We start from the raw sequence: 23,152 nt of genomic DNA on the forward strand, positions 1-23,152 counted from the left end.
TAAATAGTACCGGAGAGAGGTAAAACCAGGGGGCAGGTTCGGGAAATGCATTGCCAGGGTGTTTGGTGCTGCAAACCCCCCATTAGGGAAAAATCTGGCGCTAGATGCAGCTTTAACTGAACCCCAAACCTTGGGAAAGAATATTGCAAAATAAAGGGATCTGGGTTTTGCCACTCTCTACTTGGCATTTATTGGGCTTTCTAACTGGCAGTCCTGCTTGCAGACTGAATTCTCTTCCTCCTCCCCCCAGAAAGAAGCTGCTTTCAAAGCTAACAAGGTATTTTTTATTGTGATGCCAAGTTAACACAAGGCCTTAAATATTGGTTTTGTCTTATCACTTAATTCACAAAGTGCTGATAAAAGGAAATACGTTAGAAAGCTGCGTGTTGTACTGTGGGATACCAAATTCCTCTCCCACTGTAGAGAGCTGATGCCATTAATTAAATGGCATGAGAGAGATTTAATGCCTTCCCCAGCTGAAGAGCATTTTGCTCCCTGGCCCAAGCAAAGTGTTTCTCATGCCTCTGCAGAAAGCAAACTCCTTTGTGTGGACACCAACTATCAAGGGATGCAATCAAAGCCCAGTACTTTTACCAATTTTAAGAAAAATAAAGGAACAGACCAGAGTGCCATGCTGGGGAGTGAGTCTGATGAGTCCCAAGCTAAAACAACAATAAAAAGACAGGAATGGAGGTGGGAGGACAAATGTTTAAGGTACATATGTGATACCTTTAGGAATATTACAGAATTTGCATGCTGGACATAAGATCAAACGTGAACTAAGGACTAGTTGATACGAAAGTTAATTTTTATATATAGCAATCCACTCTCATCCTCCACGCAATGTTATCTGTATTTATGAGATACCAGCCCTTGCCCTCCAGAGAGAAAACAGCTTTTCCCTGTCTTTTTGTTAAAAGGGTTTCTTTAAAGGGTTGGTATTTTTCCCCTGTGGGTCAGACTATTTATTTTTCAGTGACCTGGCTTAATCTTTCTAGTGAAAAAGAGAAAAGCATAAAGAATTGAGCAAACAAGCTTAGATGATCAGAAATAAGCTTGGAAAGGTAAATTCCCATGAGTTTTGGAAGCTGCACAGAACTTGGCATCCTATACATGCCGCCTCGCAGTGCTTTGAGAGTGCTCCCCATTGCATGTAGCTATCTAAACAGCCGAGTGTGTTTTTTGCAAGGAAATCTGGAAACAAACCTCACTAAACCAGGTTACGCCAAGGTTGGCTAAAATGCTAAGAGAAAGAAAGAATATAAGCAATGACAAGGAAAGGATATTTATAATGTACATCCAGTTGGACTGATCTAAGCATCATATGTAACATAGGTTAAAAAAAATTGCTTTCTAAAAAGAAAAAGCATGAAGGCTGGGCTTGCAGAAATACCAACCACAGCACCAATTGCCCAGGCAGCTGTGGGCCTCCGACGCAGAGGCTGTCTCCCCACCTTCATGTCCATGTCAGACATGCCACGACTTGCTGTCTGCAGTCAGAGCACCCCGCATTTGTGGTCTCTGGTCAGTATATTTGCACACTGGATTTATTTTTGAATATCCAGACCTTGGGTGAAGGTTGTAAGCCCCATTCTCAACCCTTACTGTGTCTGTCTGTCTTCTGCCACCCAGCGATGAAGACAACAAACCCCTGCCAAACAGCCAGACCTCCTTGGACGGCACGATAAAGCAGCAGGAGAGTGACGATAGCTTGGTGGACTATGGAGAGGGGGGCGAAGGGCAGTTTAACGAGGACGGCTCCTTTATCGGCCAGTACACGGTGAAGAAGGACAAAGAAGAGACTGAAGGCAATGAGAGCTCAGAAGCCACCTCCCCAGTCAATGCTATCTACTCATTGGCATAGCGCAATGCACTGAAACCACAAACAGCCTGAGGTGTTTGTAGTGGATGGGGGTTAAACAACAGCCGCCGCCGCCACTACCTCCAACAGAAACATGTGAATGAAACCAACCAACAATGACAAAAAAAAAAAAAAAAAGAAAAAAAAAGAAAAAATCCAAGCAAACAGGCAGACCAGGTGGCTGCCGATGCCATCTTATCCTTAGCAAACAAGCAAACGGCAAGGACTCCCGGGGCAGGGTGGGGGGCAGATGGGTTGTAGCTGTAGCTGAAATCTGGGCTGAGCCAGAGGGGCTGGAGGAGGAGCGGGATGCTTGAGCTGCACCCCAGCTTTGGGACTGGCCCCAGCACCCAGAGCCAGCCCGGCAGGGGCCACGCGATGGGCTCGGCCACCCAGGCTCCCCAAGGCCCTTTTTGTTCTTTTGGGAGGGAGGTAAAAATTCTTCTTTTTAATCTTTACAGGAAGGTTCCAGATAAGAGGGGGAGGGGAGGGAAGAGAAAAAAAAAAAAAAAAAAAAAAAAAAGAGTTTGGGGAGGGAAGAGAGGTGAGTGGGGCCTGGGCAAAGCAGCAAAAGCAGCATAAATGCATGAAAGAAGGAAAGTGATGGGTCTTTGGGTAACGACACCACAGCACTGTATTACTACGATGTCCATCCTCACGGCAGCACCTTGCCCATAGCCTCTCCCAAACTAGTCAGCACCGCAACCTCCTTCCCGAAATATCAAGCAGCACCTACGCAGGGAAGAACAGGTCCCCGCCACTTCCCTTGGCACCGTAACCCGCATCGGTAGCTGAGGCTACATGGTCCGTCCCCCCTGCAAAGCCCACGGGGAGGTCACCCACCACCCCCACGGGACTCCAGAGCATCCTCAGAGGACGAGAGGTTGCAGAAAAGCTTGTGGGATTTGTGGAAGGACATTCAGGTGCCGCTCACCCGCCGAGCCCAGGATAACAGCATTGCTTGCCTGAGTAATCGCAGGCAAATCATTGTGGTTTAGTCTTTGCTTTGTAAGAATTTGGGGGGAAACTGCCCCCAGACCATGCCTGCTTTCTTTTAAAGGCAACTCCATATATCTTATGTAGCAAAGAGGCAGTGGAAGCAGGACCAGTATTAACATCGGATGAGGGGACCAGAAATCACTTATTAAAAAAAAAAAAAAAAAAAAAAAATCAAAGCCACCTGGTCAGGATGAGAAGCACCCACCAGGATGGGGTGGAGGATCCCCTGCTATCGCCCCGCACCACAGCTCCCAATCAGCAGCTTGAACGGTTCAGGGATGCGCATCCCTCGGGAGACAGGGAGGAAGGCACGTGGTGGGAGCACAGGACCTGAGGTCCACATCTTCCCCAGGCACCAGGGATGAGCCAGATCGACAGTGTTTTCCACTAAACTCCCCTCCTCATTTCTGATAGTGGCCTTTTCCCCCTCCATCAGCCTGAGTGAGACCCTTCCACGAGCAACCGCCTGCACCGTGGGACTCCCCTCCGCTGTCTTATTTACATATCAAGACAACACACGATTTAAGTTAACCCGTTAACACACTGTAACAAAGCGTCTTGGATAGGAGTGCTCCTTCACATGCCTTACACAGCTTCGAACTTCCCATGAAGTTTAATAAACTGATACTATTCCCCCACCGCTTACACGCCCCTAACGCGATGGTCTTCGATCCGCCAGACCAGTAAGAGTAGGATGCCTGGGCAGCTCTCCCAGCTGAGACAGCATGGATCATTGTAGAAGGTAGAGTTTTATAATAGACCGTACTTAGTGGCCAACGCCATGTGTATTCTCCCACTTCCTGCACTTTCGAAACCAAAGGTACCTTCGCTGAGAGAGATCGGATTTCTTCAGACCGTTTCACAGACGGCGAACGACATTAGGATGGATTTTTCTTTCATTTCTTTTTCTAAGGAGGATGTTTTTGTTCAGCATAATGGATTAAATGCAATAGGATTAATGCAATTATTCTTTTAGCTTTCAAGCTGGTTTGCTATGAAGACATATTGCTAACAAGAATACTTCTACTAATATGGATTGTCGAGATGGACTTTGCCACATTCTTTAAGCTGCTAATGGCACAACTATCCTGCACCTCGGGGAAGAGCCCGGTCAGCACCCACGCAGCACCTACTGCTGAATCACACAGAGAAAACGGGAGAAAGCTGGATGGAAACCAAACAGCAAGGGAGTTACATGCACCATATAAGCCAAGGAGGGTTTAGGATGGTGTTAACAGGCAGGGCCCCCTCCTAGAGCTGGGGGAGCTCCTGCTACCCCAGGGCAGCGCAGGGATGTCCCCTCTCCACCGCACAGGAACGCATCTGCCAGGGTCCTCCATCTGTGTCATCTTACAGAGTAGGAGCCACACGTCTTGCTCTGTTACCATCAGTGTAAATGCATTCATGCAACAAGCCTATTTCTACGGCTGACACTCGCCACCGATCCGGTTTAAGGAGAGCATCTCCCAGGCCGTTCCCAGGACACGCATTCGGTTTTTAAGCAAACACACGAAGCCAAGTGTAACGCAGCCCTTGGTCATGGGGATAATCGCTTCCCAAGCCTGCGGCTGTCCTTACAACGTTGAGTTTGCGTAACTTCTTGCCTAAGCATTGGTGGAAATGAGGAGAGAAAGAAACTACAGCCTCCGCTGCAGAAAAGCCTCTGCCACCCAGAGCTGGGCATCTCCATTCACACCCAGCACATCAGATCCTCGCCGCTTTGTGGGCCAACAGCTAACAGGGACCACAAGACCCTTGGCTAACACGCAACACGTCCAAACCATAAGAAAGTTGGTCAGGCATTAATGGAAGCAGGGCAGTCTGTGTCATTTATCTGTATTACGTGCCATTTATATTAAAGCCTGCATTTCTGTCCTGTCATTAACCACCATTTTACAGAGCAAACCTCTTGGCATCTATTTGGAAACGGAGAATTGTTTCACCCTGTAGCTTTGCAGCATGCGCCCTGCGGCGTGCCTCAGCAACTGGGGAAGGAAGGAGCTGGACCCAGGCAGTCCTGTTCTTGCCCCAAAAAGTCCTGCAAAAACATTTAGAGTCCTACCACCACATTACTTTAAGTAACCAGAAAAGGAAGGAGATCTCTGCAGAGGACCCCGTGGACAAAGAGCTCCATGTAAGTTACTTGTAGCCTTGTAGTGTAAAAATTACTCAAAAATTATAAGGTATAGTCAAAATTTCAACATTTCTTTGAAATTTCCCCTAGAGTTTTGGAGCCCAAAGAAAATTCTCACTAAGTTCAAAACTCACCCTGAGCTTAACATTTTTTACTCCCTTTAATAAAGATTCAGTAGACGTTTGCATGTGCAGTTACTGCGTCGCAGGGAGCAAAGCCCTCGCTTGCTCCAACCACCAAAAGCACCGCAGCTCTGACAGGGTGACCCCACGCCACCCCAAAACGCATTTGCCCCCCAGAAATAGCCAGAGCCAGGCTGCACCCACACGGGCATTGTGGCCACGCTTCTGCCGAGTGAGAGTCCTTTGAGCACTAGGAGATGGATGGAGACCCCGCACGAGGACCGGTGGTGCTGAGGGGTCTTGCCCACCCGTCTCTGCCCGTTTGGCTGTGCGCCGTGCTGGCCGTTGTCTCTGCCTGTCCCCAGCGTCACCCTGCGGGAGCTGCTTTGCTTCTCCATCCCCAGCTGTCCCTCTCTGGAGGGGACAGGCCAGTCACCTCATCTCCCGCTACCTATAGCGTAACCCCCAGGATTAGCAGAGATGCTTGGGAGGGCTCTGTATCAGCCACCCTCTGCTTGAAGGGCAGGACCCCTCCTAAGGGGTCGGTCTCCATCACAGGGGCAACTGTCCCTCACTGGGATCTGCACAGCCTCTCTGGAGCAGGGTACACTTTCACCTTTTCTTTTCCAGAAGATGCATCTTCATAAAGGGTTTAAATTAGGGGCCAACACTTAATAAATAAATAAATTTTAAAAAAAGAGAAAGAAGAGCCAGACTGAAAATCAAGTGCTCTCAGAAGCTGGGGAAAAAGCAGTTTGGGTCCAACTCCCAAGTTGCAAACTTGAGCCTGTTTCTAAAACTGTCTGAGCCAAAATCTCATCCATGTTCTGGAGACAGATCCAGACTCTGCTGGCTGCATCTGAGCCCAGGGACACAGCCTGTCCCTCCCTGACACGCAGCCTTTTGCTATTTGGAGCCCTGCACTTGCACAACAGCTGATACGAACCACAGGAGAGCAAGCGTGGGATACGAGAGGACACTTGCTGTGTTTACATGATCTTGAGGCTGCTCCTATTCTCCCTGAAGTGATGTTGCAGTAAGAGACAGAAATGCAGCGGGGAAAAAACAAGTTTTGGTACAAGCCCTGAAATCCTGCTCACAGAAACCCCAACTGTCTGGACACCAGGTCATGACCACAACACACCCCCTGCCAGCACTGCCTTCTCGCAGATGACAGACCCCGAGTCCACGTGTTACGGTCATTTCTACCCCGAGCGATCGACCTGTCGATGAGAAGCCGCAGCTCCTGCCACCGTCACGCCAGGGGAGCAGGACGGGTGCGAGGGCAAAGCCGCACAGCATCGTCCATCACCGGCGCCATGCCCCGTGCCGTGCCTTACCTGGCATGCAGCGCTCGCTCCATCCACGCCACCGGCTGTCCTGGCAAGTCCCGACGCCTCTTCTCGGTGTGCAGGTCCCAGCAGAGCTGCGAGTTCAACCTGCAATGTAACGTCCGTCGTACCAGGCTTAATTGTGTACTAGCAGCAAACAATTTCAGTTAAGCAATAAACAAACCTTGTAAAAAAAAAAAAAAAAAAAAAAAAAAAAAAAAGACCATGTTCTATTTCTTGCACTAAGACCTGTTTTATTAACAAAAATAATGATGCTTTTCTGGTCCTAACAAAATAACCCACCGCATCAGTAGCTTCCCCCTTGCCCAGCAGCACCTGTCTCTCCACGTCCTTCGCAAGTGGGCATCGGGCTTTGGTTGTCAAATGCAGTCTAAACCCTGTGTCAAACCCACAGAACAGACTCCTTCCTTTGCAGTACAGAGTTTTAAATGTTTGTTCCTCCTGCTCACATCAGAAAGAAAGTATTGGACTGTTTTGTTTTTCTTTAATTTGTAAATATATTGCCATCCATCCATCCTCTCTGTAAAACCTCCTGGTTGTTCTAAAGTATTCTATGTATTTATTTGCCTTTTTTTAAAGCAAAAAACAACACCTTTGCGTTAACCCACTTGTTCCAATGAGAAATGTATAGCTGAAGCTGTAAAATTAACAGTTTACAGCAACAAGATTTATGGACTACAGAAAAAAATGTTTAATATGAGGACTTATAAACCGACTGCATGAGAGATGAAAGAAGGCCAAAATACTCAGATATCATTTTTTTGAATCACTGTAAAAAGAAAAGACTGGATTTTTTTGTATAGAGAACACTAAACATATAATAAAACATTGTTCAAAACTCATGCTAAGCCTGCAATTCATTTCCATCACCTTTCAAAACGTTAAAGCCGGCGCCGCTGCTGCCGCTCACCCGCAGCCAGCACCGGGTGAGCGCTCACCAAACACACAGCCCTTCACAGCCCGCAAAACCGTGCTGGTCCCCAGTGTCCCCCAGCTTCACAGCCTGCCCCAGCACCACCCTCCCTCGCCAGCCCTTCCCCAGGAAGGGAAGGCTGGCTGCTCAAAAGGATGTTTCCCTGAAATCATCCGAAGGGGAAGCATTGCCCAGCCTGAACACCGCTGCGGAGATGCAGAGCATCCTTCCAGCAGGTCAGTGCTTCTGCTGAAGAAAATCTGACCGAGTGGTTTAAAAACCCCAGCACCTCCTTTGCTATCCTGCTAGATCGTTTTCTTAGTCCTTGGTTTCTCTAGGCAAAGCAGCACAAGCCCTGGGCCAAGACTGGCAGTGATAACACACCATGGATGCTTTCTTTTCAGAAGCTTCTCCCAAAGCCAGGTTGCAGAGCTCCGCACAGCCCAGGACCATGCTGAGATGCGAAAGCAGAAGCCAGGGTAGCGGGACAGGAGAAGACCCTCCAGCACAGCCCTCCGCCCACCAGCTTGTCTCAGCATGGCCGTTCTGTGGGCTCAGGGCAGAGGGGATGGTTCCCAAAGCCCGTGCAAGCTCAGCGCAGCAGCTCCTGCATTTCTGCAGCTGCAACACAGCATGGGAGGTTCACATGAGGTTGCAGAAAGGGTCTGGGGAGCGGCAGGTCTTCGCTCCTGTTGCACCCAAGCAGGCTGCGGGGATGACCCAGCAGAGGCAAGGCAGCTCTCCCCACTAGTATTTTTACAGCCTCCCTGCTCTGGGTGCTCTGACATCTCCCCCCCCAAGCCAGGAGATCTGCTCAGCTGCATTAAACAGCAGGAGATACTTTGTTCATTAAAACGTGGTAGAGGTTGAAACTCGGGAGCAGCTCAAAGTGCCGGGACAAGTCCATCAGAAGTATCCCGGGTGAATGGGATGAGAGCAGCTGTGCAGGCGGGGAGGTGCAGTGCTGGCACATCTGGCTGCACATCGACCTTCGAGGCGAGGAGCCTGGCCAGTGCAACACCACTGCCCCATGGGTGGGTGGGCTGGCAGCACCACGCAGGGCATCCAACACAGGGATAAGAGCCCGTCCTCCAAGAGGATGGAACACGCCACTGGGATTTCATCCGATGCCCTGTCTGATGTCCGTCTGTCCAGGCAAGTGCTGTGAAAGCCGGAGAGTTTAACTTCTCTCCTAGCCGTCAAGAGGGTTTTAAATAATTGCACATGGCTGCCAGCCCATGAGAAGCATTAGGGGAACCGCTCAAAGAGCCGCAATGTCTGCTCCCAATGACCAGGGCAGGAGCTCCTTGCAAAGCCCTCACTGACCATCTTGGAGGCCAATGAGGCCTCACTGCAGGCAACGATATCCTTTCCAGGTGGGGAAAATGAGGCACAAAGGAGCAATGGCTGCCCAGTTACCTGGATACACTCGTGATGCTGGCTTGGCACATTTGAGACACGCTGTGCTGGCAAACAGCAGCTCTGCATCCTTGCCAGTGCCAGCTGCAGCACAAACACCCTTCAGAAGCACACGATATAACCTGGAGAAAGAAGCCCCCATGGCCCGGCAAACATACGGGAGCATCAGGGTTTAGCCAGCTCCCCGCTCCTGACCCAGCACATCCTGGCAGACAAGCGGTGAGCGATGCCTCCCCCCGGGGCCAATCCTGCACTCCCCAGCCTTTCCTGCCCCTGAGGCTCTGAAGTGCTCTTAACAGAGGCTCCCTGGTGCAAAGCCTTGACGAGAATGGGCTGAAGGAAGGGGGAAAAACAGCAGAGTGTATTTGGCTAATGAAGATGTAATTGCTGCAGCCTTCACTAATAGGATGAAAGTATTAGTGCTTCCTACTCCAGTGCTGCAGCGGGGGCTTTATCTGCCCCCTCCCCACCACTTGAACAGCAGTGAGGAAAAAAAGGCACCTTTTGCCCAGTGTAGGAGAGCTCCCCAGCGCAGACTGGGGCGATGGAGGCACCAGCCACCATCAGTCCCTGCCCCAAGGAAGGATGAAGGAGGAATTGCACTTGGCCCTTGATGCAGAAATTCAAGGTCGCTAGAACCCAGGGACCCCTCCAATACCTCAAAGCCACCATTTCCCACTGCCCACGGCCATGGGAACCAGCAGGGCCCAAGGTCTCAGCTTTGCAAAGGGTTGCGCAGGAGGCAGCTGCTTCCATCATTCCCATAGGACACACGGCGTTTTTATCATCCAGGAGCGAGCGACGACGGACCCATCCTCATCCTCGCGATCAATACAAGGGGAGACACGCATGCATTAGCACTCATCCCTTTTTATGGCACGATAATGACACCCATATCTTCCCTGACCTCTGCCCACACAGTGGGGCAGCAGGACTGGATCAATGCCGACAGACTGCCTCCAATTACCCTCCTCCTCCTCGAAGAGGCAGCTCCAGTCTATTGCCCATTACTGTAGCTAAGAGCCATCCGCTGTCGGCACTGGGAATATCCAAGGGAGCCCTTACAGAGCTGCTTCCTCCCCCAGCTGCTATCGCTGCAGTCTCGGCACATGTCTGCACTAGGACGAACACCCAAGAGGTCACCGATGCCCTTGTAACCCGCAGAGACCCTCGGAAAGCTGCCGATAGCAGAGACACGGAGGAGAGGGGGCAGAGGGCAGGTCCCTCTCCCTCCACTGGGGATGGGGCTCATCATCTCTCTTGGGTTTCTCTCCATTAGTCCTTTTGCTGGGGGTCAGGATCCAACTCTGTTCTTCCTTTCTGTCCAGCAAAAGCACCTGCTATCCCAGGTGAGGTCTGTGGGAAAGGCTGCGGCCGGTCTCTCCCAGTCTTACCCCAAAATGGCAGCGGGGAGCAGAGAATGGGACGAGCTGGACAAGGGGAAGGGAGATGGGACCACTCCATCACAGGCACTCTCCTGCCCCCACCCATTTGCTGGATGAGTCTGAACCGCTGGAGCTTTGCCAATCAATAGAGATACTAATTCCTTAATTACTCCTCTGTAATTGCAGGCCATTAACCTGTGGACAGCCCCAGTGCACATTGATCTCCCTACATCATTAACAGGTCTGGGCTGGAGATGGGAGGGATAGAGACCGCAGGGTGGTCCCTGCCATGCTCCCGAATCCTCCGCTTCCCACTTCGCTGCGCACAGTCTGGCAGCGACCTCCCCACTAGCAAAACCCCACACTGCGGGGGCCCTTCGCACCTCAGCTCGCTCAGCAGCGATGGGATTGGCAGCATCCCTTTCCCCCAAACCTCAGTGCCTGCAGCGTATCACGGCGGAGGTCCTGGATTGTCCCTGTCACATCTCATAGCATCACTCCACCCGGACAGACCTCCCCCCCCCCAGCAGCCAGAAAACAGCAAAGATCTCGTGGCTGCAGATATTCACCGGGAAGGGCTCTGGGTGCAGCCTCATGGGGGGCACAGCTACTGTTTGCAGAGCGCTGCCAACGCAGGCAAGCCCAGCCCTAAGCCCCTCGGTCCACAGCAACAGCCAAAGGTGGCTCTGGCACACCCAAAAACCCAAAGCTGACCCCGGCTGCCACCCCTGTCCCCCCCTTCGGCCGAACACCGGGCAGCACGCAGAGCCACAAGCGTGATCACACGCTGCTAACCCTGCTGCGAGGAAACCCCGTCCTCCCCGGCACAGCGCAGGTCGGGTACCACCTACGACGGCCGCGCTCGGCTCGATGGAGCTTCCCAAAATTTTGCTATAAAGCAATTTCCCCAGCGTGCACATAAACCTGGTTATGCGTGTATACATACAGATATACATATATATGTATTTAGGCACAGGGGTGCGCATATACAGAAACATGCATAGAGGTGGGTGTCCCTGCTGAGACACCCCCCCAACTGGGACTAATCCCGTTCCTGCTTCCACCCCACAGACATGGGCTCAGACCCCCGCTGGTTCCCCCAGCTCCCCCCCCCAGGCCTCCACCTGCTCCAGCCCCAGGGACAGGGCAAGCCGGCGGTGATCAGTGCGGGCGAGGGGTTTCTGGTGGGAGCAGCAGCCAGGGAGGCTGAGGAAGGGCATGAATTATGCATGATGCTGCAAGTCGCCCTGCCTCCCTGACTGGTCCTTGGACTGTGGCAAGTGAGGTAAAGGCAGAGAAAAAAAATACCCTCTCCAGGGACCGGCGTGGTGGTTGGCAGCGAGCGAGGGAGCGCGCACGCAAGGAGGGAGGAGAGGGAGGAGCACATCCTAATGCAGAGATGCTGCAGTGGCTTTGGGCACACACATCCACACTCGGGCAGGCACCAGCCAAGCACTGCCTCGCAGCCCAGCCTCCGGCAGCAGCGGGACCCCCCAGCCCCCCGGCTCATGTCCACCCATCCATCCCGCACAAGGTAAGCGCCTTCTCCCTCCTTCCTCCATCCGAGAGGGAGGAAAGAGGCTCCGGGTTTCAGGGCACCATTCCCCATCAGAGCCAACTTGCAGGCGTGCCCGGCTTCGCTCCGGCAAGAGGGAACCTGCCGGATCCCGCTCGCCTCTGATGGGGAGGCAAGAGCAGGGGGTTGGTTTGGGCATTTCTGGGCAGGCGATGGCTTTGCAGGTGATGCAGGCTCTGCCTGCACTGGAGAGGAGCCGGGGGTGGAGTTGGGAGGAGGGGGGGGCTATAGCTGTGTCACTTGTGGCAGGAGCTGAGCGGCCGAGGTCGACACGGCTGTCAGCAGAAATGTCTCTTCTGGACTAAGTCCGGGAATATTTTTTTTTTTATTATTAATTATTACTGTTATGCTTTTCCTGGTGCATTCTGGCTGGGGGGTCTTTGACAGCCCACTCGCGGGGTCAGGCATCTTGAACACGGTGCCTGGGAGGGGCGGGGGGACTCGCAGAGATTTTGCTGCACAAAACTACTTCAGCATCTCCAGCACGGGCTGGCAGAGCCGAGAGCAGCCCAGGAGACCCAAGTTTCCTCTTCAGGGAGGGAGGACGAGGAAGACCGCGGTGTCCCAAGTCCCCTCCCTATGCACCCCCTGTGAGGGCAGATCCTGGTGAGGGGTGGGAGTCGGGGCACACGGGGGTATTTCTGTGTCTGAGTTGGGGGGGTTGCAGCGTGTCAGGGAGGCTCAGGGCAGTGGGGAGCCGGAGGGGCTCAGTGCACAGTCATGGAAAAGAACTTGCCCACCCCAGGCTTGCACCGTGGGGCACGGGAGGCACCGGCAGGCAGGGCACCGCTTTGCTCTTTCCCACTCGCAGCGGGACAGATGCTCGGACGGGGAAGCAGCCGGCAGCAGGGCAGGCTGGGGTGTGCTTCGTGGGGCTCCAGTCCCACGACTTAAACTTCCCGAGCTCCCTCCTCTCTTTGCATCTCACCCATGCTGACCCACTGACCCCCCCCAGGCTTGCACCGCTCCCACGAGCCTCAGCATTCTTTTTCTGGCTGGACTGGGGAGTATTCATAAGAGATTGTCATCTCTCCAAGGAAACACTAGTTGCTTTGAGGATGGGAGGCAACAGCTCTACAGCCAAGGGCTGGGAACAACCCGAGCCCTCCCCAGCAGCAACCCCAGCCCAAGGCTTTAGCCAGACCCCCAGAACGGCTCTTGCTCCTCCCAGGCCATCTCCAGGCACATCTGCAACAAGCTCTGAGAGAACAGAGCTGAAGCACAGGCTCTCGCATGAGATTTAGGAGCAGGTTTACGTCCACTGATGAACGTCTCGAGGCTGTACATTTGGTACCGAGCACACCCAATGGCAACACCACCACCAAAGCTTGCTTTGCTAATAGAGGAAAGCATCAGGTCCCAAACTTCCTAGAAATAACTGTACGTTCCAGGGGTAGATTAGAATTACCCAAGGCTAAAGAAAACAGAAAAGGAGAAGGTCAGTCAAGCCCAGCTGCAGGCTCTCCCTGGAGCACGATGAGAGTAGACCGAGACAAAGGGATGCTAATGTTCTTCTCCCATCACCCGATCAATTACTACCAAAGCAAGCAACCTCGACTTTTGTCACTCAAAATATATCTGCAGAGAATTTAATGGCCTGTGTTATTATTTTCTCTGCAGATTTACCACAAGCAAATCAAAGGCGGCAGAAAACCCAACCATATCATTAGGGAGGTATTTCCCACACACGCACCAGATGCGCCTAAACACAGAGGATCTGGGAGTCCACATGCTCACATGCTTTAAAGCACGGCTTGGCTGTACAGCCACCCTGCATGCTTTGTATATGTCCAAAGTGCAAATTATCCACAAAAAGTCATCGATCCCGATGAGAGGCAGACACCTCCCCATGTTTCTCAGTGCCTCCTCCCTTCAGCAACCCCCAAGGTCTCCCATAACACTTTGTCTATTTCCAACGACCACACCACAAGCGCACCCCAATCTTTGAGAGTTTTCCTTGAAGGTGCTAGGCACGAAGCAAACCCACACAGTCACCCAGAACACATCGCATCCCGAGGGAGCCTCCCGACAGCTCCCCAGCTGAGAAGCTCAGCGGAGCAGAGCTGCAGGAGCCGGCGAGCTTTGGGCTCAGCAGCCGCAGGGCTGGCTCCCAGCGCCGGGCTCTCACCCGCCCCAGCCAGCCCGGAGCGCTGCCCTTCTGCTCAAAACAGGGATGGGTTTTGTTCTGTCTCGCGGGGACTGGCTTAACACAGCACTGCCTGTAGTTACCCTACACAGCTGGAGGCACATCGCCTTCCTAAAACAGCGTCATGCGCTATCAGCCCTGCTTTCCAGGGATGAGGAACCACAGATGCCCAGGAAGATTTTGGGATGGGCTGATTGCAACCCTGAAGCCCAGGGCTCTGCAGGAATGGGACCACGTGGCTGCACATATCCCCTTCGCACCAGGTTAGCTTGCAGTGTTGCCCTACAAGCCAATATGCCACACAGGAAACCCCAGCATTGACCAGGGGCTTTCAGAGATGCTGTTAAAGTGCAGATACGCAGAAAGAAGTGAGAGAGGCTTCCTTAGAGTCCTTTAAGAGTCAAAAAACATAGAGGGAAGAGAAGAAATGTTATTAAAATCTGCTGTGATGGGCTGTATCAGGCTCTTCCTAGACACTTTTTGTCTTTTACTAACACTAGATGTCTTCGGGTGCTTGTGGAGCTGTAGAGAAGGAATAGGTGTCGGCAGACTCTGAAACAAAGTCAGCTCTCAAGCTATACAAAAGCTGTTTCCTTGAACCTGAACTTTTTTCTTCTCTATGACAAACACTCTTGGGCCCATTGCCACAATGCAGTTGTACGGTCCAGGATTTTACCGGAGGGATATTTAACACGACCACGAGGGAGGTGTCCCAAGACCTCAGAGGGCACAAGAGATATTCCTACCCACAGCCAGTTGTGAAACACTGAACCCAGCCCCCAACAACAGCCTAGGTCCTAAATTATTACATGTATTATTTATCGTACAGCCTGTAGAGCTGTCAGTCCTGCACGAGAGCGCCATAAACCAGGGAGCCTGCTCTGGAGAAAGAAAGAGGGATATATGTTTTGTGCTGGTTCTTGCTTGGTTTTATAAAGAAGAGAGCAGCTCGGCACTATTTGGAGACTGAATACTAAAACCACTTCAACAAAGACAGGCGAGAAGGTCAGACACAGGGATGAAGCCTTCCAAGGAGCAAAATAAATATGACACCGTTGCAGAGGATACCCTAACCTTCTCCTAGGAGGGAGAGGATTTTAGCACTGCCCCACTGAGGTCCCCTCTGCCTGGGGATGCTGCACCCCCCCAGCATGGCCAGCACAAGCACCCAGCAGCGCAGCGGGGCCAAGGCGAGGGCTGAGGAGCTCTGCAGGGCTGGGGCAGATGCCCAGTGCCATGCACAGACACCCACCACACCAGGAAAGCTCTTGCTGCTGGCATGACCTTACCCAGCGACACAAACAGGGCAGCCAGCACCAGTGCCGGCATGATGGACTGGTAGATGTTAGGGCTTCCCCATATAACACATCATCTTCCCGCGGCTGCGTTAGCCAGAAGGTTTCCCGAGCTCTGCACTTGTTTTTCCTCGCTACAGCCTCTCCCCGGGACTGGCTCCTGCCAAGTGATTTACCAGGCAGTGGAGGGGAGGGGATGGAGCCAGGCTCCATCGCAGGTAGGGAGCTATTTATACCAGTGCCACATCAAAGAGTTTCTGCTATTGACGCCACGGTAGCAGTAATAGCAGAAAGTGGGTGGGTTTGCGAGGCTGGCAGCGCTGTGGATGTCCCAGGGTTTAGGCAGAGCTCCCTGCGGTTGAGCTGTGCGTGCTCAATGCATGGTGCTGTGCTGCAAGAGGAAAGGAAAACCTGCAATGTGAAGCTTTATTTTGAAGTTTTATTTTGGGGAGACGATAGCAGCGTGTGCAGCCAGACCTCGACTTCCTTCCCATCCCTTCTGCCAGCATTCTGCCTGACATCCAGCCTTTCTCAGCATACCCTCCCCACGCAACCCCAGATTAATAACCTGCATTTCTTAGGCAAAGAGGTTGCAGGGCTGTGCTGAGCTATGCTTAGAGCGTGCATTGCAATATACTGAATTTGCAGGGGAGTGTCTGTAAGAAGGGCCCAATATCTGGAACTTTAGCAACTGTAATCAGGGCATTAACAAGGATTTCAGGCAGACGTCATCTCTCAAACACCCATGTGCTAAACTGGAGTCACTTGTGGTCTTGTTTTCAAAGACTTTAAGCATCCTTCCAGCTGCTATCGACTCAGGCTATTGATTGAAATACAAGTCTTCAGGGAGAGCTTAGGAGCTGCACGCTGGCAGCCTCGGTCGAACACCACGCTCGTGCCCAGCCTGCGAGGCAGCAGGCAGCTCGTGGGAAATCCCCTCCCGAGCAAAGCCTCCTCCGTCCCCGGGGTCTGGAGCCTGCGTGGGAAGGTCTCGTGGCTGTTTCTGTTGGTCTCCTTTGCTTTCTAACACACTGTGCTTGTCCCCATGAGGGACCCCAGCAGTGCTGCCCATGGACCCCAAGGTCTTGCCTGGAGGTGGCACGAGCCTGGTCCAGCTGCAGGGAAGGCTCCAGGTCCCACCGAGCACTTCAGCTCCAAAACCCTGGGGATTTACCAAGGGCTTATTGCAGCAGAGCTGAGGATCACACAGCTCAGGGTGGATTCCCACTACCTGGAGGCACTAAGGTGACTGCAACCAGAGACAGGATCTGGCCAGTTCGGGGGGGGGGGGGTGCAACCCCCAAACTGAAACCAACCACCCCCCCACTAACTGCAAAGCTCAGATCTAAAATTCAAACTGCTCAACACAACAGAAGAGCAGTAAAGGCCCACTCATAATACCACCTGTTTTATTGCAATTAGATTTTACCACTACAGCAACTCCAGTCCCAAACCCATCACGCCCAGTGCTGCGCACACCCCCAGCCCGCGTCCCCAGATTGAACGCAGATCCTGGCTTTGTCTCTTGCACAAAGAAGCGCTGAGCTGGGCACAAGCACAGGGGTTTGCCTGTCTGGGGGTGGAACTTGCTGGCTGGGGGCTGAACCAAAAGAAAACTCCCACTGAGACCTTCTTACAATAAGGTGCCGTGACCCGCGATGTACATGAATGCACCAACCAATTATTAGGAAAAAGCACTTAGACACAGAGAAAACAGAGAGTGCTTGAAGACCGTGCCTGAATGCAGCTGCCCTGCTGGGATTGCATCAAAGAGCCCTGCCTGCTCCTTGAGCCAGGACAAGGAGGACCAGACGGGCCTATTTTGTCCCCAGGGGAAGCCAAACCTCTCCCTGCCGTTAGCGGGAGTTGCTCTTAGGCATCAGGACTGCCCCGACTGTGGCACGCCACACGCTTGTCCCCGTAACGCCCTGTATAAGCCACTCAGGGAAGCACAGCCCAAGAGCAGCGGCTCTTCTCCCAGCAAGAGGCTCCAGCTCCCTGGTGCTTTGCTCAAAGATCGGTCCATCTAACATAAAAAAAAAGTGATGCAAAAGGCATGAGTGTGGCAGCCTCGGTCCCCAATCCTAGCAGCGCAGGGCTCCCCCCAGTCACACCAGTGATGCATTTACTGAAGCAGTTTCCCCATGTCCCACAGGCAGGGCTTTCCCTCCCCTCAAAGAGATTTTTCTCTCATCTTTTCCAGGATGTTGGATAATCTGGGCTGCCCCCTCTCTCTAGACCCCCCTGCCACTCTGAGCCGCTCCCCTGCCTTCACCCACCTCGGGAAGAAAGCACGGGAGCCACTGATCAACTATTGATCCTTATCAAGCCAGTTCCATTACGATTAAATTAATCAGTGATCAATAAGACACAGCAGCACAGCCAAGGGGCTGGGGCAGGGCAAAAGGATCCGTCCCAGCTGGTTTCTCAGCCCTGGGAAAGGGATGCCCAGAGCCTCTCCTCCTCTGGGCAGGCAGCACACAGCCTCCTGCACACCAACGCACCGGGGGTATTAAATACACCCAGCAGCCCTGAAGTCACTACTGACCATGCACCAGTGTCACTTTATCCTGTGCACACGTATCTGTGCACGGACAAGCCCACGTGTGGGTACCCCACGTGTCGAGACGTACGCGTGCCAGCCAGCGGATTCAGCCCCACAGACTGCACAGCCCCGGGTGGTTTAGGCACCCTTCTACACACGAGGCTCTGTCCTTCCACCCATTTCACACACCAAATCCTACAGCCTGCTGCACTCTCCAACAAAATTAATTAGGGCCCATGCACACACCATGGGCCCTGGCCCTACGAGGTCTGCTCTGCACAGGGAGCGGGAATGGCATCGCTCTGGATGCTCCATGTCAAAAGGAGAAGCACATTAGTTTCTATGGATATGGTGATTCAGAATTGCTCCAGATGTAAATTCGTTTGCAGTGCACTGCGAGGAGACCTGCAGCATTCCTGCCCAGCCCCGCAAGGCAGGACAACAGCACCGAGCCCATTCAATGGAAAGCAACAGGACCAGAGCCAGATCCAAACCAAACCAAACCCCACCCCAAATAAAATCCCACCCCTGAGTTTTGGAGGTGCCCTGTCAAATGCAACTTTTTTTCTAGCAGCAAGCAAAGCAAGTTTGCATGGTATGCTATCCCTGGATTGGTATTTTGCTGCTTGACTTCATTTCTAGAAGTACAATATGTTTCAGCCAACAGCTCCCAGGGGCAGGCAGGATGCTGGAAGCTCTTGCTAGGGAAGGGACGGGGCTGCAAAGGCCATGTTGGGGATTAAGACCACAGCACAGCCGGGGCAGGGCACCCCAAACTGGCAGCAGTCACCAAGCTTGCAACACAGCAGCACAAACCAGTCAGGACTACAGACCACACAGAGAACCAGAGCAAATGCACCGTGCCAGCACCCAGCCATACCAGCCCCGAGGGAGCTCGGGGTGCCCTTCCCAGCCACACTAAAGCGTAAACCCCCGCACCAACCTCCTCCTGACAGGGTCCTGCCATGCTGCAGCTGCCCACCCTCCTCCTCTGGGTGCTTAAACACTCCCAAATTAAACCTTTGCCTCTCTTCTTTCTCCTCTTACCTCTCTCCATCACACTCTCTAGTCTCTGCACTGAACTGGGATAGCAGACCCCAGCCCTGCCTGCAATTATACTAATGAGGGCTGGTTGTAATTGCTCACACCTGGGGCCAGGGCAGAGGCACCGGCTCTGGGGGCTCAGGGTCAGCCTGGCCTGGGAAAGCCCCTTGCTCCCTGCTTGGTGGCTCTGCTCCTGTCCCAGGGCTCACACCCTCTGCCACGGACCGTCTCCCCGTCTCCCTTGTCCCCGAGCTGAGCCGCTGACCATCATGGCCGTGGCACCGCACTTCTCCTGCCTGCTGCCTGCGTGGCCCAGGTGCAAAAGCAGCAGCAGCAAGGGCAGGCAGGCCAGGCAGACAGACAGACAGACTGAAAACACCTGCTTTAATCCAGCCCACCTGGGCATGAGCTCCCCGTCCGCAGGTGCCCCCTTCACCCAGCGCCGCAGCGAAGCCCTCCCGCAGGCAGGACGTGCTGTGCCGGGCACTGCAGCGTGCAGAACACGTCCCCCCCTCTTTGTGCTAACGCCTCGGCCCATCGGGCAATAACAAATGCATCCGGACAGCAAAGCCCCAGCTCCAGCCTTGGCTGCGGGTGGCATCGCCGTGGCCCAGCAGGGAGCTGCTGGCGGGGAAGGAGCCCGGGCTGTGAGCACCATCTGCTCCCGCAGCCTCGGGCTGGGGGGCTCTGAGCCTTCTGCACCAGCCTCAGCTCCTCCTGTGCAAGCACAGCCGGGGGGAACGCTCTCCTCCTCCAAGTCCCCGCTCTGTCCCCTCCTTCTGTCCCGCTGCCCGGCTCCTCAGAGCGATGTCGGGGTGCAGACAGGGAGCACCGAGCCCAGGGCAGGTGAAGGCGCCCGTTGCACAGCTCCTCTGCCCTGCGCGAGGGTGACAGGGTGGGATGGGGACAGCAAGGTGTAGCTAGCTGATGGCCGGGAGCCTCCCCAGGGAGAGCAGCTCACGCCGCTCCTCTCCATCAGCTTGCACAGCAGAGAAGACCTGTGCAGAGGCAGAGCCTTTGGGACTTGTCTAACATGCCAAGCGTAATCCAAACCCACCTGGGCAGGAGAGAGGGCACCCGGGACTGACCAGCTATTGCTGGAAGTGTGTCTGAGACACATCTCTGCTGGAGCTGGGGACAGGTATCAAAGCGAGCAAGCGGTGCCCGCAGCACTCCTCTACATCAGGTCCTGACCCGCACCGGGGAGCAACGTTCCCTTAGTGACTGCAGACAGGGTTTGGAGTCCGTTATGGGATGACCGATGAGCCTAGGGAGGGCTGAACTCCACCGCAAGGCTCTGAACCCCTCTGAAGGTACTTTTGGTCCTCATTTGGACCTTGGGAGACTTCACTGCTTAGGATGGGGTTTGGGTGGCCCAGGATTTCTGCAGCAGCAGCAGCTGCTACAGGTCCTGGAGCCACCAACAGGTGTGAACCCAAAAAAGCTCAGGAAAGGCTGAATCCAAAGTTTGCATCTAAATCAACCTCTCCTGAGCACAGGCAGTTTTACAAGGGGACAGATACATTACAATAAAACCATTTGCAGCTCATTGAAACATGCTGTTCTGGAGATGGACAAAATGTACCTAACCTTGAAAGGGTTTGCAAGCCAAAATCCAGCAAAGATCAAAAGTGTGCCCTTTCCAGCCTTAGCGATGATCCTTAGTAAAAGGGACACTCACAGCACAGGACAAATTCCTGCATCACCCACCCCCAGGAGCAATCCTTCCCTGGGGAACACTGCTGCAGAAGGAGCTGCCCCACTTACACACAAATGCTCATCTCATCACCTAACCACAGGAGATTGCATTACACTCATTTATCCCAGTAATAGATAGCACTTTGCCTGAGCTGGCCCTGTCATCTCTTGTTAAAGCCCATCTCCTACCAAAAGCCATTTCTGGCCCTTCCACGCCCGGAGTCCTGCTGGAGTTGCCTCCTCCAAAGGACGCTGCTCCACAGTCAGAACTGGAGCTGTGGGTGCTGGACCAGGCAGCATCTCCTCTCCCAGAGGCTCAGGAGGACTCAAAATCTCTCTGTAGCTCTTTAACTCTGCCTCCACAATAATGGATCACTCCCAGGTCCCAGGGGCTCCAGAGGAAAGGGCTAATGCGCGTGGTTTTGAGTGTGCCCATGCCTCCCTTGCTACTGGAAGTATTAATGACAGCATCCATTAGCAGGGATGACAGATCCCCTTTCAGTACAACAGAAGGCTCTCGAGTGACTGTCAAAATATCCTATGAAGAGGGGAAAGAACAGGTCCCCATGGGCCCTCTTTAATTAAAGATAGAGAGCAGGTCTAAATATCAGATGCAAAGCACACACCCACACTTTGGAGAAGTTGAGAGTCAGATGCAGGGTCCATGGCTCAGGGTCATGGCTTTAAGATGCCTCCAGGGTCCCAGCACAGCCCCAGGTGTGCTCTGGCAGCGTCAGGCCCTCGGGCACAATTTGATCACGTCACTTAGGCAATAAAACAATCAGGAACACACAAAACAGCATCTGAGAAGATACTTCATCCAGTCTCTAACTGCGAATGAATACAGCATCAGCACTTGTAGAAATTACTGTTACTCTCTTACGTGTTCGTTTGACGTGGACCGTACCTGGAGCTCTCCCTGTCTATCACGTTCCTAATTTTTTACAAAGGAGTTAAAGCACAGGCTGGGCTGAGGCTGGATTCAAAAGAGCAAACCAGCAGCGTCTCCCCATGCCCCCTCGGCAAGAGCATCCCCATGCCCCACCTCAGCCTGCAGAGTAGCAGCACAGCACATCTCGCCTTTGGAAAGGGCCCCGAGTGTTTCAGGACCAAATACACGTCTGTGTGTGTGAGGGGGATTCTGGAGAAATGAAGGGATGGACACAAGGAAGTGAGAAGAGAAAATGATGTGAGCATTCGGGATCAGAGCAGATAGGGAGGTCGGGGCAGAAAGAGGGAAGCTGCAGAGCCGCAGCCAGCAGCAGAACTGGGGATCAAAGCCGTAGTTTACAACATAAATAATGAATTGACAACTAATTAAATAATTCAAATCAGCTTAATTTTTACAAGATACCAGCTTTGCTTGGCCGCAGGGAAGGAAGCCAAAGGGGGATGCTGGTAGAAGTATTCCCACAGAAGGGCATCGCAGCTCACCCTCCTCTCCCTCCTGACCAGCTCTCAGCTCAGCCCTTGGGACCACTGCTGGTTTAGGCAAAAGCACCCAGGAGAGGCAGGATGCAATTTGCTCTCACTCCAATGCAACATCTCTATTTCATACAGCAGAAAGTGTGAAGTGCTGATAAAACCAGAAAGGTGGCAGAGCCTCCAGCCCCCCAGGAGGAAGGACGGCCAACACCGCACTCCCCAACCTCCTCACGCTGCCTGCTCTTTATTAAAAGTAGCAAAATCCAGCTTTCCCACACTCTTCCCTATTTGTTTTAAAAGTGAGAGGAAAAACGAATAGAAGAGAGCTGCCTTTGCGGGCAGCTCCCAGGGCACAGGCAGAGGACTCTCAGCCTCAGAAAACAGGGCTGGCAGCAATGGAGCAAGACTCTCTCACTTTAATTTGCTGCCGCTGGGTGTAGGAACAGCTTCGACGCTCGCTGCCTTTCACAAACCCTGGGCATTGGATCACGCTGGTGAAGAAACCATACTGCAGAGACCTGGAAAAGTCAACTTATTAATTAGCGCAGTGCTGGCATTGCCTGCAAGCCCACATCGCAGGGCTGCCTGCAAAACAGATCGAGCTAAAAGCTGGTCCTTGTCCCAAAGTGCTTACGACGTGAGCGCAAGACACATGAGAGAGAAGCAGGCAGAGGGTGAAGGCAGGGGAACAATGAGGCAGTGTTAGCTGAAAGGCCGTGGGTTCAGGACACCATTTGGGGCATGATTCTCGTTGACATCAAGTGATTTCATGTGACTGACTCACTTCAGGGCTGCTGGAACAAACTGCGTGGAGCAGCTTTCATGTCAATGAGTCTCACGCCCTTCTCCGCTTTGTCCCCAAATAGCCTGTCTGTAGCACAGCTCGGCCCTCTCCCACTGCGCGCCATCATTTCTTTATGGCAGGGGTCCCTCCTTCCCCGGCCGCGCAGTACAATTAAGCACCAGCCTCATTTAGGGGCCTGCCATATAAAAAATGTTTAACTGGGGCATGAGCTAGCTAAGGGCGGGCAGGCTGGGCTCTGCTCTCAGCGCTGGACCAGGAGGCTGGAATCCAGCCCTCCGACCCAAGCAAGATAAGAATCGAGGAGGATTTGGGATGGGGTCTCCTCCCTTCCAAGTGTTGGTAGCAAAATCTTCTCTTTTGGGTGAGGACACAAAGAGGCCAGGTGGCTTTTCCCCCCAGCCAGGGTCTCCGGAGGCAGGACGTGAAGCAAACA

The 23,152-nt window shown here is 53.2% G+C and overlaps 2 protein-coding genes across 28 annotated transcripts in view; both read left to right on the forward strand.

Annotated features, from left to right (window-relative positions):
* The window catches only part of NFASC (neurofascin), a 97,297-nt gene extending 89,987 nt beyond the window's left edge, over positions 1–7,310 (forward strand). For all 27 annotated transcript variants that reach the window (XM_052814522.1, XM_052814521.1, XM_052814532.1 and 24 more), the window contains one exon: positions 1,633–7,310. In XM_052814522.1, the coding sequence (XP_052670482.1) occupies positions 1,633–1,864 (232 nt within the window). In that variant the 3' untranslated portion in view covers positions 1,865–7,310. The remainder of the gene's footprint in view (positions 1–1,632) is intronic.
* Positions 7,311–11,532: 4,222 nt separating this feature from the next.
* The window catches only part of CNTN2 (contactin 2), a 31,021-nt gene continuing 19,401 nt past the window's right edge, over positions 11,533–23,152 (forward strand). The window contains exon 1 of the mRNA XM_052815123.1: positions 11,533–11,719. The gene's annotated coding sequence lies outside the window, so the exon portion shown is untranslated. The remainder of the gene's footprint in view (positions 11,720–23,152) is intronic.

This window comes from Harpia harpyja, chromosome 19 (assembly GCF_026419915.1).
Source record: "Harpia harpyja isolate bHarHar1 chromosome 19, bHarHar1 primary haplotype, whole genome shotgun sequence".
Taxonomy (NCBI): domain Eukaryota; kingdom Metazoa; phylum Chordata; class Aves; order Accipitriformes; family Accipitridae; genus Harpia; species Harpia harpyja.